This window comes from Macaca mulatta, chromosome 1, assembly GCF_049350105.2.
Source record: "Macaca mulatta isolate MMU2019108-1 chromosome 1, T2T-MMU8v2.0, whole genome shotgun sequence".
NCBI classification, from domain to species: Eukaryota; Metazoa; Chordata; class Mammalia; order Primates; family Cercopithecidae; genus Macaca; species Macaca mulatta.
Window position 1 is genome coordinate 26,225,834 of NC_133406.1, and position 17,902 is coordinate 26,243,735.

Sequence of the window (17,902 nt, forward strand, 5' to 3'; positions counted from 1 at the left end):
GAGTTCGGAGATTCTTAGAATTGCAAGAAAACACAATGGTTACCTAGGGAAATAGCCTCATTTTCAACAGTAGGCCTAGAAAGGAGAGGTGACTTATCCAAGACTGTGGAGCAAGTTCGTAGAAAGATTGGAGTAATGAAAAAACTGAGAACAAAACTTGCAGTTGCCAGATCTGGGATTTAGTATTCACTCTGACACTTAGTTCTTAATGAATGGCCTATAATATAAAGTGTAATTATTCAGATTCAAACCAAGTCGACAGTGTCTTTTCTGTCATTGCCCTTGGCCTATCTATATGCAAAGAATAGTTTTCTTCTTAGCAAAAACTCCTTTTATTCCACTTGGCACAGGCACTATTTATTGAATTGCTATTGCTTAAAATTTTTTTTTTCTTGGCTTATGTTCTCTTGCAGTCTCCTGGCTTCTTCCAGCTCTAGCCTCTCCTCCCCTAGCCATGCTCCCTTCACCCTCCCAGCTCCCCATCCTCTCACCAGCCTTTTGTTTTCTTTGTGGATGCCAAGTCAGCCAATCAGCATTGCTTGTCTCCTTTCCTGCTGTGCTCCACACACCCAACTAAGGCTATTTCCTGGTTGCCATCCTGAACCAGGCTGCAATTGCTAAAATATTAATGGCTTCCTTGGTGAAAAATAACACCGACGCTTCTTATAAATTAAAATTGCCAGAGAGGCAGAAACAATGACATGGAGGAAATAAAGCATAACTCTAATATGAAAAAGTGTTTTAGAGTTAAGGCAGGAGAAGATATCCTTAGCCCTGCCTTCCCCATCACAATGCTGGGATCTTGCAGTGGGAAACACCATCACCACTGGCCGAGAGTCACCATCTTGACCACCTAGATGGGGTGTATGGCAGGGTAGGCGATCCCTGGGGTTTTGCCTGGCTGGCTCTTCTTCTGGGTCCACTGGGAGAGAGGATGAGGGAAGAGCAGCATGGATCAGGAAAAAAAAAAGGCAACCTGCTATGGATAAAGAAAAGAGGGGCTTGCTGGGGTTAAAAATTCCAGTGACATCTTGGGATAAGGAAGGTTAAAGGATGCTGAGAAAAGATTAGGCTAAACTCAAAGGCCAAGAAATGTGATTCCTTCCTTTGTTTAATCTTAAGTAAAGCATTTAGCACTTCATATGTTAAATATCTAATTCCCCAACCACACTGTCATCATTGTCATAATTGTACTCCTGAGGCCTTGCATGGTGCTTGGCACAAACCACAATGCTAACCGGTATATTCAGAATGAATGGATAAATAACCAGCAAGGGAAAGAGTAGAGAGCAAAAACCGACCCTGAATATTTTCAGCATAGTGAACGTTAATATTTTTATTTCTTTTGTAATAAAGAGTACAAAGGGTTGGGAGCAGGACATCACAGGAGGAGGAAAGATAGCGCCATCTCTGCAGAAGAACTCCCGAATCACACACAGAAGGAAAGTGGATCCCCAGGGCAGCCTTTCCCACCAAAAAAAATCAGGCCCAATCCAGGAGAGTTTGCCAGTGGCTCCCCAGGGTTCCAGGGTGTCTGCCAGCCTTCCTAGGAATCCTGGGCATGCCTCTAGGTGCCAGTGACTCAAACTCCTTTTTCCACTTCCCAGTTCAACCTGGTCACTCTCATTCCCACAAGTTCCCAATCTGAGTCCCATTCTCTGACCTTTCTCTGCTTCCCTGTTTTCATCTCATTTGAGACTGATCCTCACGGGTTCCCCTGGCCCCTGCACTCATTTTCATTACTGGGTATGTTAATGTTCGTCTTCTAATTCAGGAAATCCTTCCAACCCTGTTTTCAGCTCTGCCCCCAAACCTTTCCACTTCCGCATTTCACCTCCCAGTCTCCTCACTCCTGGAGCAAAGAGCTCTGCACTTGGATTTCTAAGCATGTATGGCTCATGTGGAGTAGGGAAGTGGCAAGATGCCCCTCAGGGCAGAAAGCCTGCTTTTTGTGGGGACCCTACATATCATTCAAACAGGCATAGCTGTAGAGAACCTTCACTGAACCTCTCCTCCAGTTCTGCCTCTCCCCTCCACTATGCTGAACTTGCAGTTCATTCTGCAGTAAAAAGCAGTAGCCAGGCTGCAGCGGGTGCTCCAGAAGCCCGACTCTAAGCATGCACACTGTATATGTGGTGTGCAAGGAAGCCATCATCAGTCATATAAAGCAGTTGCTATGGAACGTGTGAATAGTGAGAAACATGGTTTAATTGTGGATTTTATTATAAGTGTGATACTAGTCAGAAAGGCCCAGGAAGCTGGCATTGCAGCTACCAGCTCAGAGAGAAGGAAAGAGAGCAGCAGAAACTGGTATAGGAGATCCTACTGATGTTAACATATGTGGACACCCTCCGGTCTCCTGGCCCCTTTCCTTTCACCCGGATTTGGTATGTGGCAAATCTAAACATTTGCAAATTCACAGTCGTAATCAGTCATCCGGCACATTATGAACTTCCACTGGCGATCCCTGTGGGAGGGAGAGTCAGAAAATGAATATCAGTGAGAAAGGACAGGGCAGGAAGAATCGCTGCTGGGGAAACAGCAACAGAGAACATTTGGAGGATCTGGGAACTGAAGGGACACTTAACCTCACTTTGCTCTTAGAAGACATCTTTATGCAGTTTCCCAAGAGCCGACAAATCTGTGAGTTCAGATCACCCTTGAAGGTGACTGACTAGATCACTGGCTGTGTGGACGCCTCCGCTCATCACTGGCGGTCAGCTCACCCCTGCTGCCTCCAGAAAGTACCTCAAGGACCTGTGGGTTAACAGCTTGGAATAAAAGCATTTATTTAACATAATCTCCATTTCATTGTAAAGAATCTTGTTTTAGGCTGGGCTTGGTGGCTCGCACCTGCAATCCCAGCACTTTGGGAGATTGAGGCAGGTGGATTGCTTGAGGCTAGGAGTTTGAGACCAGTCTGGCCAATATGTGGAAACCCTGACTCCACAAAAAAATACAAAAAAATAGCTGGGTGTGGTGGCTCACGCCCGTAGTCCCAGCTACTTGGGAGACTGAGGCGGGAGGATTGCTGGAGTCCTGGAGGTTGAGGCTGCAGTGAACCGAGATGGTGCCACTGCACTCCAGCCTGGGTGACAGAGTGAAACCCTGTCTCGAAAAAAAAAAAAAAAATCTTGTTTTAAAAAGTCCATCCATTTTCCCACTGACTCTTTCTGAGCACTTACCGTAGGCAGAGTGCTCACCAGGCACTGGGCTCTGTGCTATACATGTGTTTCCCTTCAGAAAACACTGCTACAGAGAAATGAAAAAATCCCTTAAAGTAAAAAAGAAAATGGCTGCCATTCTGGCGTCACTAGAATAGTTATGAATTGCCTATGTGTTTAAATTAATTGCCTATGTGTTTAAGTGGTTGGGGATGGGAAGAGTGTGTACATAGCATTACTAAGTTTTGAAAAATGTGGTATGGATACATTTCAAGGAATGTTCTTTGCTCAGGGCAAACTTATGTTCTTTATTCATCCATTTAAGAGAAATGTATCGAGTGCCTACATTGCACGACACTCCTGTGGTCTAATATTGTTGAACAGTGATAATGATAATTGTAGCCTCCAATATATCTGGCATTGTACCAGATGCTTTACCTGTTTTCTCTTTTAATCCTCACAACAATTCATTGTTTGAGTGAAGAACCAGGCTCAGAGAAATAATTAACTTGCTTTAAGGTAGTACAAGTAATAGGTGATAATTTCAGATTCGCAGTTTATTGGACTCAAATCTTGATCTTTCTCTTAAATCACACGGTCTCCCTAACTAGGTAATCTTAAGCCCAGAAGAACACACGTCTGCCATGCCCTTTACACAGTCCTGATAAAGGGCAACAATAAAGAGGTTTTCCATATTTAATTATGCAAATCATTCCAAAGCTTAGTGGGGTCCTTTACAAACTCAGAATTATCTATCTTCATTTTCAATCTGCAAGGTCTGTTTTCAAAAATTTATCCCAACCACTATGACTAACAAGGCCTCCACCCAGCTTCTAAACTGAAAAATGGGGCTGACTCTGCTTAAACAGCCTAAGGCAGGCTTTCTAATTCTGAGTCTGTTGCTCTGGTTCATTTGTTTAAAACAATTGCGTATAGAGTCCCTCAACGCAAATCTGGATAATCAACTTGAGGGTCTGGGTGATACCACAGCCTGGGTGATATTTTGATTCCTGCAATTGTCAAAAGATTGTTTTAGAAGGAAATTAGAAAATTGGTGGCATGTAGGTTTACCAAATGACTGTAATTACTGCAGCCAGGTCTTATTTATCTGTGTACTAACAAACATAGATAAACAAGATCTTAGGATCAGGCATTCAAACTACTCTTTTAAAAGGCTATTAATTGATGCTGAGTAAAACTTAGACTTGGTCCTATGAAGACCAAATGATTCCACCAGGTTCAGTCTCTGATATCACACCAGGACAGTGGGGGCAAATTTGCTCCCCAAGGGAATACTTGGCAATGTCTGCAGCTACTTTTGGTTGTCACAACTTGGGGTGGAGTGCTAGTAGCATCTAGTGGGTAGGCTAAACATCTAGAATGCAAAGGACAGACCCTGAAACAAAGAAATATCTGGACCCAGATGTCAATAGCATACAGATGGAAAAAACTGCATTCTAAGAGGAAACCACTATCACTTGTATGTGGAGGGAAAGCTCTTGCACAAGGAACCCTGCCCTGACAATAGTTCTCCAAGCTGGGGGCCTTGGCGTCTTTCAGCAGAGCCGAAGAAACCTAAGTTGTGGGTCATTAAGCTACTTGTTTTTGATGACAGTAGCAAAATTACATGAGTATATTTATTTTATTTTATTTGGGGGGAAGATATTCATTTTAAATTAATGCAATGACATAATATTTCAGTTTTTCATGATTCTGGGTAATCCACATAACCAAAAATTTACTGAAAACTGAATTTACTGAAAATTGAATTGAGCATTTTAACTATTCAAATATATTTATTTCATCCTAATCTTGGATGGCATTCTTCCTTTACTGTATTAATTCCTGCTTTCTTAAACAGGGAACATGGAACTAATTTTCTTGTTGAGCTGAAGTCATCATTTGCAGCATTGAGCACCCCTGTTATTTCGTTTTGCATTTTGGGGAGCATGGCCCTGCTAAATGACAACCCACGTTCTTTGAGTTCTTCAGCCTTTCATTTGTTTTATTGTTCTTACGCATGTTTGTTGTCATGTCATCCAGCTATTTATTCTCATTGGTGGAATGAGTTTCATTCTAAGTACTATATAGTGGGTTCCCTTTCTAATTTGCTGCTTCTAGAAAATTGGTAACTAGGCTAGTTTAAAGTATATCTAAAGTAAAAATAAGTAATGTGTGCAAACTGAGTGGTTTGTCTATGGGTAAACATAAAGGTTTTTGCTGATCAGCCTGCAATATATATTGTGCCTTTCCAGAGCTACTTAATGTCTTTAAAAAAAAAAAAAAAAAAGAAATTCTAGGTCATATTAAATAAGTTAACTTTATTTCAGATGTAATTCTGTTTGAAAACACAGACACACACCAAAGATGTGTCACACTCAAATTCATCATAGCATACTATCTTATGAGTTAATGTAAGTGTTATTTGGTTTGCAAAATATTTATTGGTAACTTTTCAGGAATTCATTTCTGTGTAAAAAGTGATTATCAGCTGACTAAAAGTAGACCAAACCAATCATTAACAGCTGAATTTACCTACACCTTTCTCTGTATTAGTAGGGAGTACAATTCTTGTTTTTTTCTGACTGTTTTGATGTATTTGAGATAGGACTAAGGAGTTGATTGTGAGAGAAAGGTGATGAAAAAAGGGTTAGTGCAGTTTTTATCGTCAGGCTATTTAAATTCTCTTCTTTCATTAATTTTTGTCAGCTTTACTGAGGGATTGTTAACTCCTTTCATTTCTAAATATGGTTGGTAGATGCTATGGTCTGAATGTTGGTGTCCCCTTAAAATTTATATGTTGGAACCTAATAATGTGATAGTATTAGGAGGAGGAGCCTTTAGGGGGGTGATTAAGCCATGAGGGCTCTGCTGTCATGAATGGGATTAGTGCCCATATAAAAGAAGTTGAAGGGAGCTGGCTTGCCCTTTCCACCATGTGTGAGAACACAGTAATAAAGCAACATCTCTGAAGCAGCAAGCAACCCCTTACCAGACACTGAACCTGCTGGTGCCTTGATCTTGGACTTTCCAGCCTCCAGAACTGTGAACAATAAATTTCTATTGTTCGTAAGTTACCCAGTCTAAGGTAATGTGGTAAAGGAGCCCAAACAGACCAGGATGGTAGGTTCTGTGTGTTTCTTATCTCCAATCCCTTTTCTTTCTCTTCTCTCTTCTTTCCTAAAACCCAAAGTGGGGATCATATAGAGGCATGGGTTTGAAGGGGGTCCATTTTGACAATGGGCACTCCTCTAACTGTATTTGCCTTCTCCTCTTGGTGTTTCATGAGGAAAAGTACTCTTTGAAATTGAGTGAGGGGAAAAATCTTAGACCATCAAGGGATACCAAGTTTAGGACTTTGCTCTTGAGCAGGCTGGAATCCACCCTCATCTCCAAGGTGAGCAGCTCCATGAGGTGAGCTCGTGAGAACAGCTCACTTCCCATGGCCTCCCATTTTCCAGCCAAACCTGAAGTTAATCCTTGACCAGGTAGGAAACTAAAATAAGGAAAACCTCAGGTCAAAGTTCCTGCAGAAATATATGTGCATGTAAGAAATCTGCACTTGTATTCTGCATATATGTGTGTGTGTGTGTGTGTGTGTGTGTGTGTGTATGTGTTCATAAATTCCTGCAGGTATAATCCTTGCAGGAGTTAGTCCCAGCTCCTTTAACCCTAGCCCAATGGGGAAGGGACTATCTTTCTCACCTTTCCACTGCAGAGAAAGTGGTTGTTGCTCCTCGGATATAGTAATCATAATTGTAGGAAATCATGTCCATGTCCTCACCATAGTGACCTGGATATTCTGTTGTTAGCCTATGCAGGAAGAACAAAAGTTTAGAGGAAAATAAAACACATTATTATTGCTGGGAACAAACAGAAGACACACTATGAAGAAGAGATGGAGTTTGAGCATCTTGGCAAATCCAGACTGAAGTTAAATGACATCCACCAAACCACTCCAGGCTGTGAAGAAACAAACAGCTCTCCTCTCGCTTCTCATCGTCCTTTTCTAGGCCATTAAACTGTACACTGAAAAAGATGTAGATACCTCCCCAGGCTTTGGAATTATCAAAATAACTTTGGAGTTCTTGATATTGATTAATATCAATATTATTCCTATTCTATTCAAGTCAACTAAGACAATGTTTTCAAATTTTAGATTATGATTCATTAGTTGACAACAAAGTCAATTTAATTGGGTTTAAAAAGATATAAAATAGAAAAGAAAATATCAAAGCATGCATCACATGCAATAAGGATAAGTCTATGTATGTAAACATTTTGTTTCAAATATATATGTGTGTGTGTTAATAAGATGTACATATTGTGCTAGTTTAACATATGTTTCTTATTGTGAGTTATAGTCAACAAAGTGTTCAAAAGTTATTTAATTAAAATGTAAGCTCCCCAAAGGTAGAGGTTTTGCCTTGTCCACCATTGTTCATCCAGCACCTAAAACAGATATATAATAAATATTAGCTGAATAAATATATAGCCTGGGGAAAGTCAATTAATCTCAGTTTTCTGACCTGTAGAAGAATAAAGTCTACCTTATAGGTTTGTCATTGGAACTAATAAAAGTGAGTGATAAGGGTGCTATACACATGGTAGGTGTTGAATCACCAAGAACTATTTTGTTTCTTCTTCCTCTTCCTCCTTTCCTTTCCTTCTCTTCCAATATTGAGTAAACCCTGGGACTTCATATGAGTAGGTCCACGGTAGTCCATCCTGGAGTAAGTCTAGAATCCGCCGGTTCTCATAAGGGCTTTGCCACTGGGACCTTCAGGACCAAAACAGTCCTTTTACCATGAAATAGTTCCTCCAAAGTCTTTATCCAAACCCCAGGGCAGCTTGGAAAACAACTAGTTTGTGAGTGTCAATAATTTCATTTGATTTGGGTTTAACAGATCACTGTTTATTAATGCTAGAAAGATTTTCCCCTCTGCAGACTGACGGTGATCTTTCTCTAAGATTGTCATTAAATCATGAAAAGTTTGATTTATAAACCTTAAGGGCTCCTAGGAGGATCTCAGTGCACAGATGGAGCAAGATCAATGGTTAGCCCATTCTCTTGGTTCATAATCATTCCTTTTACCCATTATTCACTAACCCTTGCTCCCTGATTTGACTTTTCCTAACACATAATTATGCTCTATCAGGATGGCAAGCCCAACCCAAAGTGAGGTACATGTGTTTTGGCTTAATGTGTTCATGAAGGGAAATAAGGCCCTACCAATCCAGAAACTTATTTTGTGCTTCCAAAGAGGTCCAGAAGCAGGACTTTATCTTTCAGGTAAATGTCTTTTTTTTTTTTTTTTTTTTTTTTTTTTTGAGACCGAGTCTCACTGTGTCACCCAGGCTGTTTTGCAATGGCACAATCTCAGCTCACTGCAACTTCCACCCTCCCGAGTTCAAGTGATTCTCCTGTCTCGGTGTCCCAAGTAGCTGGGATTACAGGTGTGTGCCATCATGCCCAGCTAATTTTTGCATTTTTAGTAGAGATGGGGTTTCGCCATGTTGGCCAGGCTTGTCTGGAACTCCTGACCTCAAGTGATCTGCCCACCTCAGTCTCCCAAAGTGCTGGGATTACATGCGTGAGCCACCGCGCCCAGCATGGTAAATGTCTTATAAGTAGAACTAATAGGGCCTTACTTGGATCCCACTGATTTATGATCCATGAGAATTCTAACAAGGACTGTATTAAAGTTTACCCAAGGAAAGAGAGGTTTGTTGAGAACATGAATAATGCAAATTAGAATAAGAGGTTGGGTGGGGGTGGGGGTGTGCGTGTTTTCCTTCCTTCAGGGAACAAAAAATACTTTCAAAAACTTTTGAAGCAGTCTTTGGATACAATGTGTAAAAATTAATTACCAAACTTTTTTTTTTCTTTTTTGCCAAGGCAGACTCTACATACAGCAACACTGCATTAGGCTAAATCCAATTGCTAAAAGTATTTGGAAATTATGAGGCTAGATTTTTATTTTTAAGTTTTTACTGACCACTCTGATCTGTCTTCAGATACTTGGATAAATACCATGGAATAAAGTGGGAAAGAAAAGCTTACCTTTAAAAAAAAATCAAGAAGTTTTACGCTTCAAACAAGGAAAATATTATTTAATACTTTATTTAATTAGGATTCTCTCTTGCTTCATTGTTGGTAGTGACCAGACATAAGACCCCTGTCTAACTGGACAGCTTGTCTGAGAAGCCTCTTCGTGAGGGACTGATGTCCATTGAATTTCTAGAATGTCCTAGAGAAGGTGAGGTACATGACCATCGGTACATTTTCTCCTTGGTCACAGACAGGTTTTGTTTTGTGTGACTTTTGGTTGTTGTTATTTTGTCTTGTTTTTGTTATAACACCATGGGATCAAGTTTAGACTGTCTTAGAAAAACCTGGGTTAAGGAGGATAGGGAAGGAGGTTGGATATCCATGGAAATCTCTCCTACTTTACGAGATTAAAAAATACCAAGGGAGAAATGACCCAAATGACTGGTAGAAAGTGAATCTCACAAACACCATCCATAGGAAGAACTGTTGTGTCAATGTGGCCCAGGATTCTGTATTCTGTGTTTGCAAACCAGATATATGTGGCTGCATTTAGTTCTTCATGATATTGCACATGCACGTGTGCACACACACACACAGTGTCCTAATAAGTGAAAGCCCCAGTAATAGCTCCTTAGAGAGAAAAAAGAATTTAAACGTTCAGAACTAGACACTGAGACAGGGCATAGGGACTTGTCAGGAAATTAAAAGAGGCTACAAGGAAGCAGAATGATCAGGGTTTCCTAAGCTGTGACATTGGGCTTTGCCAGTGTGGGTGGGGGAAGAGTTCAGTGTGGTTCCAGTTTCTTTGTGAATTACTGGGTCACTTTAAGTAGTCTTTTTGAAAAACACACTTCATACTGAGCATTGCCATACATTCCTAGATGAATTAAAACAATCAAGCAAACCTTCAGCTTGGCAAGATGAAGAAGAGTGCAGGTCAGGAAGATGCCTTTATTGAAATGAGTCTACTTTTCAAACATTTCTATGGGGAGCCTTATTTTCTCCTTTCCCCTAAAGTAAAGAGTTTGAATAGATTTATTCGATTTTAGATCTTATTTAATTTTTAATAAAAACTACCGGTGGGGTGTGTGTGTGTGTGTGTGTGTGTGTGTATGTGTGTGTTTATTCCTGTCACTTTCAGATGAATGATTCTTATGGTACAATTTCTCACTTCACAACATTTTTTCTGCTGTCAAGATGAGAGACAGAGAGTTGTTCCAAAGCTAAGTAAAAACTTGATAACATAAAGCCACTTGTACAACTCTTGTGTCCGCTGAGGCTGATGGGAAAAAACTTAAATATTATCTTAGTTATGAGCTGAGGGAAATCAGTTCAAACTGAAGAAAATTTTAAGATTGATATAGGATTTTTCCCATCTAAGATTCTTGAAGCACTAAAATTATCAACAGATCCAACTAGACTCAATGAATGTTTGCTGGTCAATACAGTATCATAGACTGAGCTGCTGCTGATAGATGTCTCGGCTCTTTTGCCACAAGAATAGACATATTGCAGAGCTGAGTCCAGATATATGTTCTCACATCCATTTTAGGAAGGGAAATGGAGATACAATCTAGTTCTATACAGTGGCCAATTTTATTCATTGTCAGAGGTTTGGTTGAGAACTGATTAGGTTTTTAACAGTTAAAGTAAAGATTTTCAATCTATTCCCTGACATAAAGTGACTCAGCATAAGGTTTTGTGAAAACCCACCTCTACGAGACCTTATTCAGAGCCAGACGCTTTTCTTCTATGAAAGTAAGACTTCATAGCACTGACATGTGTTTGTTACAGCCGTTTCACTTGGGGGAATTAGGACAACTGGATTACTCGGTGTCACCTGGAAGCTCCTCTTTCAGGACTTTCCCTCCTATTGATGTGCACATGAACAGATGCAGCTTCATCTCATGCTCAGGAACCATCAGATCCCCAACCTTGGTCCACTTTGTGGGACACCAGAAAAGCACACACCACAGACTCCCTACCATAAAAACTGGAAGAAAACCCCAGCATTTACATATGAACAGATCAGAACGGGTACCTAAGGAAGCCATACTTCAGCTTTTTTAAAAATAAGAATAAAATTAGAATGTCTTCCAAATAATCTTTTATAGCTCAGCTCATGCTCAAACGTTTTAGAGAAGCTTCTAGTGGTCGTTCAATGTTGAATTCTGTTTTTCTTCTATTTCTCCACCACTCAATTAGCACCTAACTTTAAATATCCTATTCTAATGTCCTGTGACATGTCAGCTGATATAGTTTGGCTGTGTCTTCACCCAAATCTCATTTTGAATTCTCAGATGTTGTGAGAGGGACCTGGTGGGAGGTAGTTGAATCTTGGGGCAGGTGTTTCCTGTGTTGTGTTCATACTAGTGAATCAGTTTCATGAGAGCTGATGGTTTTAAAAATGAGAGTTTCCCTGCACAAGCTCTCTTTTTGCCTGCTGCCATCCACATAAGATGTGACTTTCTCCTCTTTGCCTTCCGCCATGATTGTGAGGCTTCCTCAGCCACATGGAACTGTGAGTTCTCCACTAAACCTCTTTCTTCTGTAAATTGCCTAGTCTCAGGTATGTCTTTATCAGCAGCATGAAAATGGACAAATACATCAGCACTATATATTTAGCAAAATAATGGAATGTTGTATAATATCATGAGGGCCAACATAGTGAGCTCTTTGAGGGGTCATTGGTGCATGGAATCAAATATGCTTTTATGATCTGGTTCAGAAGTGGGTTTGGAGGAGAAACTCAACATTTGTGGATTTGATATGTTGAGGCTGGCTTATGTTTTGTACATTCAGCTAAAAAGATGTCCCTTTCTAACAGGCAAATCATTGAGAAGTTTGTTAAATAAAGCCAGTCTGTTCATGATCAATCCTCTTGCATAATGCTTTTCCAGGTAAGCTATAAGGAATGAACATATTTCAGATTGCTTAGTTTGTCTTTATTAGGAGCTGCATCAGACTCTCTTTGAATTAGTTTTGCAAAGACAGAAAAAATAAACCCCAAATGGAGTTACATGTAAAGGAAAACAGCCACAAAGAACAACCCCCCGGCTTCTTCCCACAAGAGCTGGGGATTGGCCAAGTGGTTCCTCTGTAGTCACCCAAGTGCCCTTCTCTACACAGAAAACCTGAACCCTGGGGCTCTGGGGTGTGAGAAATAAAAACAAATGTCCATGTCTGTCCTCTTATGGCATTTTGGGACTTCATATTTCAAACACTTCAGACATGTATCACAACACAAGGGAACAACAGTTCCAGGGATATCTGTGACTTAAATGAGTAGAGGAAAGTCCCTGAACACTTTCCAAATTGCTTTCTTGGAAGTGAGTTTCTAACTCACTGTCCAAGTCCAGGGCTAGTCAGCAAGCACATTTGCTTTGACTCGTGTTGATTTTCATTAGCCACATTATATGGTGGTCACCTTTGGTCTGCACATCAGTGGGGGCTACTCCACCTTCAACAGCTCCACTCCAATTAAAATAGCTTTATTCTCTGTTTTCTACCAGATGCCTAATGTGCTATTATGTAATGTTTCACCTATAGAAGTCTTATTCCTCATATAGAGACAGCTCAGTACAATGCAAAAAGCATGGGATTTGGAGGCAGATAGACTGTTTGAGTCAAGTTTGGAACTTTGAAGGAAGCCATAACTTCTATAGCTCAGTTCCCTCATCTGTATGATAGTATCATAATTTTTGTGTGTGAGGATTAAATGCAGTAACACATGAACACATGGTAGGTGTCAATAAATATTATTATTATCATCATTATCATTATTAGGGTCAACCAAAGCCTATGAATTGTTATTATTTCATATCCATTCACATTCATTGACTGCTTAAGTGAATTAATAAATAGAAGTAAGAATGATTGCTTCTAGAATCTATTATAGTAGAGGGAAGCAGACTAGATAGAATAAAACATCAGATTTGGTTTGTAACTGAGAGGTTTACTTTGTTCTAAGTAGCTGGCCTTGGGTTAACGAATACTTGCTAGACGCATCTATGATATTTCTGCTTTTGAAGTTTGAACATAGGGAGAAAGGTATCACCTATAATGCAGGCACCAAATACAGTCGATATGGTTTGGCTCTGAGTCCCCAACCAAATCTCACCTTGAATTGTGGTTTCCATAATCCCCACATGTCATGGAAGGGACCCAGTGGAAAGTAATTTAATCACAAGGGTGGTCACTCTCATGCTGTTCTCATGATCATGAATGAGTTCTCATGAGATCTGATGGTTTTATAAGGGACTTTTCCCCCTTTTGCTTGGCCCTTTTTCCTGCCATCATGTGAAGGACGTGTTTGCTTCCCCTTCTGCCATGATTGTAAGTTTCCTGAGGCCTCCCCAGCCCTGCAAACTGTGAGTAAATTAAACTTCTTTCTTTTATAAATTACCCAGTCTCGGGTATGTCTTTATTAGCAGTGTGAGAACGGACTAATAAAACAGTCATCAGTGGCATCTGCAGGGCATTGATTCCAGGACTCCCATGAATACCAAAATCTGCAGAAACTCAAGCCCTTGATCTAAAATGGTGTAGTATTTGCATATAACCTATGAATATCCTCCCGTTTACTTTAAATCACCTCTAAATTACTTATAATATCTAAGATAATGTAAATGCTACATGAATAGTTATTATACTATATGGTTTTGTATTTGTATCATTTTTTATTGTTGTATTGTTATTTTCATTTTTATTGTCTTTTTCTGTATATTTTTGATTCAAAGTTGGTTGAATTCTTGGATAGGGAACCCCCAGATATGGAGTGCCAATTGTACATGTCTACATTTTAAATATGGCACAGTAATTATGAAAACCACTCCAGCTGATGAAAGGGATGATTGATTTTGCTCAAGCTCAGAGAGGCGGCTGTCTGCACAATGAGTGCTATGTACATCATGCAATGCAAGGCAATGGTTTTAGTAGGGCACAGAGCATCTAATCCCAATATAATTTCCTTTAAATTGTGACATCTAGTCCAATTTCCTCAACACTTAAGTATGTCCATCTCTATAGTAATAGCTTCCAGCTTGCACAGACCCTCAGCATGCAAGCTGCTCTTCTTACCAGGCCTCTGGGAGCTGAATTGCAGGAGGCTGTCTGGGCACAGGTGACATATGATAGGCACAGCAATGCAGGGGCCTGTGAGATTGTTCCTGTCCCTGAAACAGCATTACAGGAGTGAACATGCAAACACTCCCTATCTTGTATTAACATCTGAACAAAGAGGTTAGGAATTAAAGATTAGCTTTGACTGGGTGCTTTGGGGTGGGAGAGATAAGAATGTTCTAATCAACTGATGTTGTTAACTAGATCTATACAGGAATTAAAAAAAAAAAGCATTCTCTGGCTTATGACTTGCACACAGAGAGTAGAGAAGGAGGCAGTGAAGAATGCAAAGTCTGAGAGACAGAATATCAGGGTTGAAGAGAAAAGTAAAGGTCATGTAAATGGATGCATTATTTTATGGTAAAAAGATATTATCCAATGAACCTAATGAAAGGCCATGGCTCTGGAGGAGAACCATTTAGAAAAGAAAATAATTTACAACCATCAGTTCCTGGGACACAGAGTCTCCGCCTGGATAGTAGACAGTCTGGTGTGCAGCCTGCAGCTACTGAGCTGTTTGGAGAAGAGAGGTTATGACAAACAATGTCTAAAGGGTTGTGGCAACTTCAGTGACACGTGTTTGTGGTTTGCAGACCACTAGACTAAGAATTAGAACTCTCATACCTAAATAAATATCTATAAAATTCACGTATTCATCCAATCCAGTGGAGACCATTTCATAACGGCATGTCCACATCTATCAGGAATTTGCTTTCTTGCCAGAGTCCTGTGAGGCTGTAATAGCCAACAAGAAACTGCACAAGCTGAAATGAGAGCAGCACCTTGGTTCCCACCAAACAAATAAATCCCACACTCATTTGGAAGTTGGTTGGATGACTTGTTTTTTCCAGCCTAGAGTGATGATATTTCTGAATCCCTAAGTGCTCATGAACACAGGCGCTAGATGCCCACTTAGCTAGTTCATACAGTGTCAGGCTGCGTGCTGCAGAACGCCTTTCAAAGAAGGAAGGGGGAAAATGTCGTTCCCACACACATGGGTCCAGTTCCCTGGGAGGTAATTCAAGCTAATTAAAGTCATGTAAAGGAAGGTTTCAGATAAGAGGGTTATCAGCATTTCACTGTGGGAAGGTGCAGGAAAAAGAGTTCTCACTTCACTCTGTCGGGCTGTTAAAAGGATCAAATAAAATAATGTACTTGAAAGAAGTCTTTGTCAACTATAAAACGTCATCACATCAATGTCGGGTTTCACCATTGTTACTGTTCCTAGGGACTTGCAACGTTCAGTTATTCATCTGACACATTTATTAAGAGTCTATTTTGTGCTAGGTAATATCCTGGAGATGTTGAAAAAATAAGACCTAATTTATGCCCTGGAGGCATTTAGAAAGACATATAATATAACATCATGACTCAGACAATTTAAAGATGCCACTGAAATGTCTAGACACACCAGCGGGATAGTGAGTCATATACTGTGTACCACGGTGCATACTTGAATCTCATTCTGCTGCTTCTCCAATGTTTTCTTTGAAAAAACACCATTTTATTTGGCGACCGTGATAGCTCTCAGCTCTAACACCATGCCATCAGAAATAGAACCAGCCAGGTGGAAACATACCTTAGTAGGACTTGTCATGTCTAAGTTGTCCAAAGTTAACTTGTCATGTCTTTTGGAGTAATTCTCTCTACTTTCCCCCACCTTTTGACTCTACAGACCAACAGTAACATGTCGGGATGGTAGGATGGGGTAAGGAAGGGTGAAGGGTGTGGGGGTTGGGGTGGGGTGAGGGGGTGGCAAAATCATTGCAGATCAAGGCTTTGGGTAAACTTTGTCAGTAGAGACATGAATATCTTTGGGAACTCAAAATTTCTCATCTTTATCTATCAATCTTTAATGTTGAGACTTTGTTCCTACATATATGTCAATATAATCATTACATTTTTAGCATCTTAGCTGATGAATTGCATCTAAGAGAGCCTGAGAAGTCATTTCTAAAGTATGTGAGAGGAATGATGCCTAGCATTTTTGAGGAAGCAGAAGTATCCTGGAACCAGTCTCCAGGTGACCACTGGAAATCTGGGGCATCATTAAAGCAACAGTGGAACTGGAAACACAAAGACCTGTCTTTTTCAGGTCTCAGCATTCAAATAAACAGACAGGATAAGCTTTAAGAAGCAATGCTCAGAGTGTTAACACAGATCACAGAGATCCATGGAATATGGGAATTCTGGGAAGATTTAGATGTTTACCTCTTTCTCTCACACTTACTTTCATCCACCCCCTACCTCTGTTTGACAACTTTTCCTTCTTTCTTTCTTTCTTTCTTTTTTTTTTCTTTTGAGATGGAGTCTCACTCTGTCGCCCAGGCTGGAGTGCAGTGGCATGATCTCGGCTCGCTGCAAGCTCTGCCTCTCGGGTTCACGCCATTCTCCTGCCTCAGCCTCTTGAGTAGCTGGGGACTACAGGCGCCCACCACCATGCCCACCTAATTTTTTTTTTTTTTTTTTTTTTGCGTTTTTAGTAGAGATGGGTTTCAGTGTGTTAGCCAGGATGGTCTCGATCTCTTGACCTTGTGATCTGCCTACCTCGGCCTTCCAAAGTGCTGGGATTACAGGCACAAGCCACCGTGCCCGGCCTTGGTAACTTTTCTAAAACCAGTGAGCCTTAGTTCCTCGCCTGCCGCCTGCCTGATCACCCAAAGCCTTGAGGCGCAAGCCCACTCCCTGTTGTTGTTCTGTTTGGGCAGGGGGCAGCCAGCCATGATGGCATGACCGGAGACACAGCAGGCTCTCCCACTCATCTCTGCAGAGACCTTGGGGCTTGCTGTGATGAGGAATGTTGCTGCCTCAGCTTACTCCTCTTTGCCTGGGGAAGGATGAGTTAGTACACCCAACAACAGACTGTCCAACTGATCACGCGTCTTATTCCTCTGCATAACCAACCCCGCTCTCAAGTTCTGCTTCCTGCAATGACCAGACACCTGTTGGGTTGTTCCTGGGCAGGGTTTGCCTTTGAATGTCCTGTTAGTTGGTGAGGAGGTTGGGTCTCTCCTGCATCTGGGAGCATGAAGGGGACTCTGCTTCAAGACAGGTCAGCTCTGTGTGATCATAGACAGTGGCAAGACCAGAAATGTATTATCTTATTTAATGTTCATAACAAAAAGTAGGCTGAAGTCATTCCTTCATCCAAGCAAATGCTATGTGCCTGGCATTATTTATAGGGCTTGGCATATGTCAGCACAAAGATCTCTGCTTGTGTAGAGCTTATATTCTAGGCAGAAGTGGAGCGGTGGGGGAGAGTACAAAAAGTTCTTTGTAAGGAAATTATATTTTCTGGGCCACTTCACATTATATACACCCTCCACAATTATTAATGTGGACTTTTGTTCAACAGTTGTTAAGAAGACACTATGTTCAAAGCACTATGCTGGGCATTGAAAATACGAAGAACAATGAGTGGCCCCATATCCTCCAGACACTGGAAGTCCAGGTGGAGAGCAGCAACTGTACGCAGGTGGCAAAGTGCAGAAAGTGCTGTGACAGAGGCATCTACGAAGGGCAGAGAGACAGGGCCTCCCACATCCAGGCCTCCAGCTGCCCCTAG

At 40.9% G+C, this 17,902-nt stretch overlaps 1 protein-coding gene across 1 annotated transcript in view; it reads right to left on the reverse strand.

Moving 5' to 3' along the window:
• Nucleotides 1-1,309: 1,309 nt before the first annotated feature.
• The window catches only part of DPT (dermatopontin), a 34,046-nt gene continuing 17,453 nt past the window's right edge, over nucleotides 1,310-17,902 (reverse strand). Inside the window, exons 3-4 of the mRNA XM_015125060.3 lie at nucleotides 6,870-6,977; nucleotides 1,310-2,467 (exon numbers count right to left, since the gene is read on the reverse strand). Of these exons, the coding sequence (XP_014980546.1) occupies nucleotides 2,401-2,467; nucleotides 6,870-6,977 (175 nt within the window). The 3' untranslated portion in view covers nucleotides 1,310-2,400. The remainder of the gene's footprint in view (nucleotides 2,468-6,869; nucleotides 6,978-17,902) is intronic.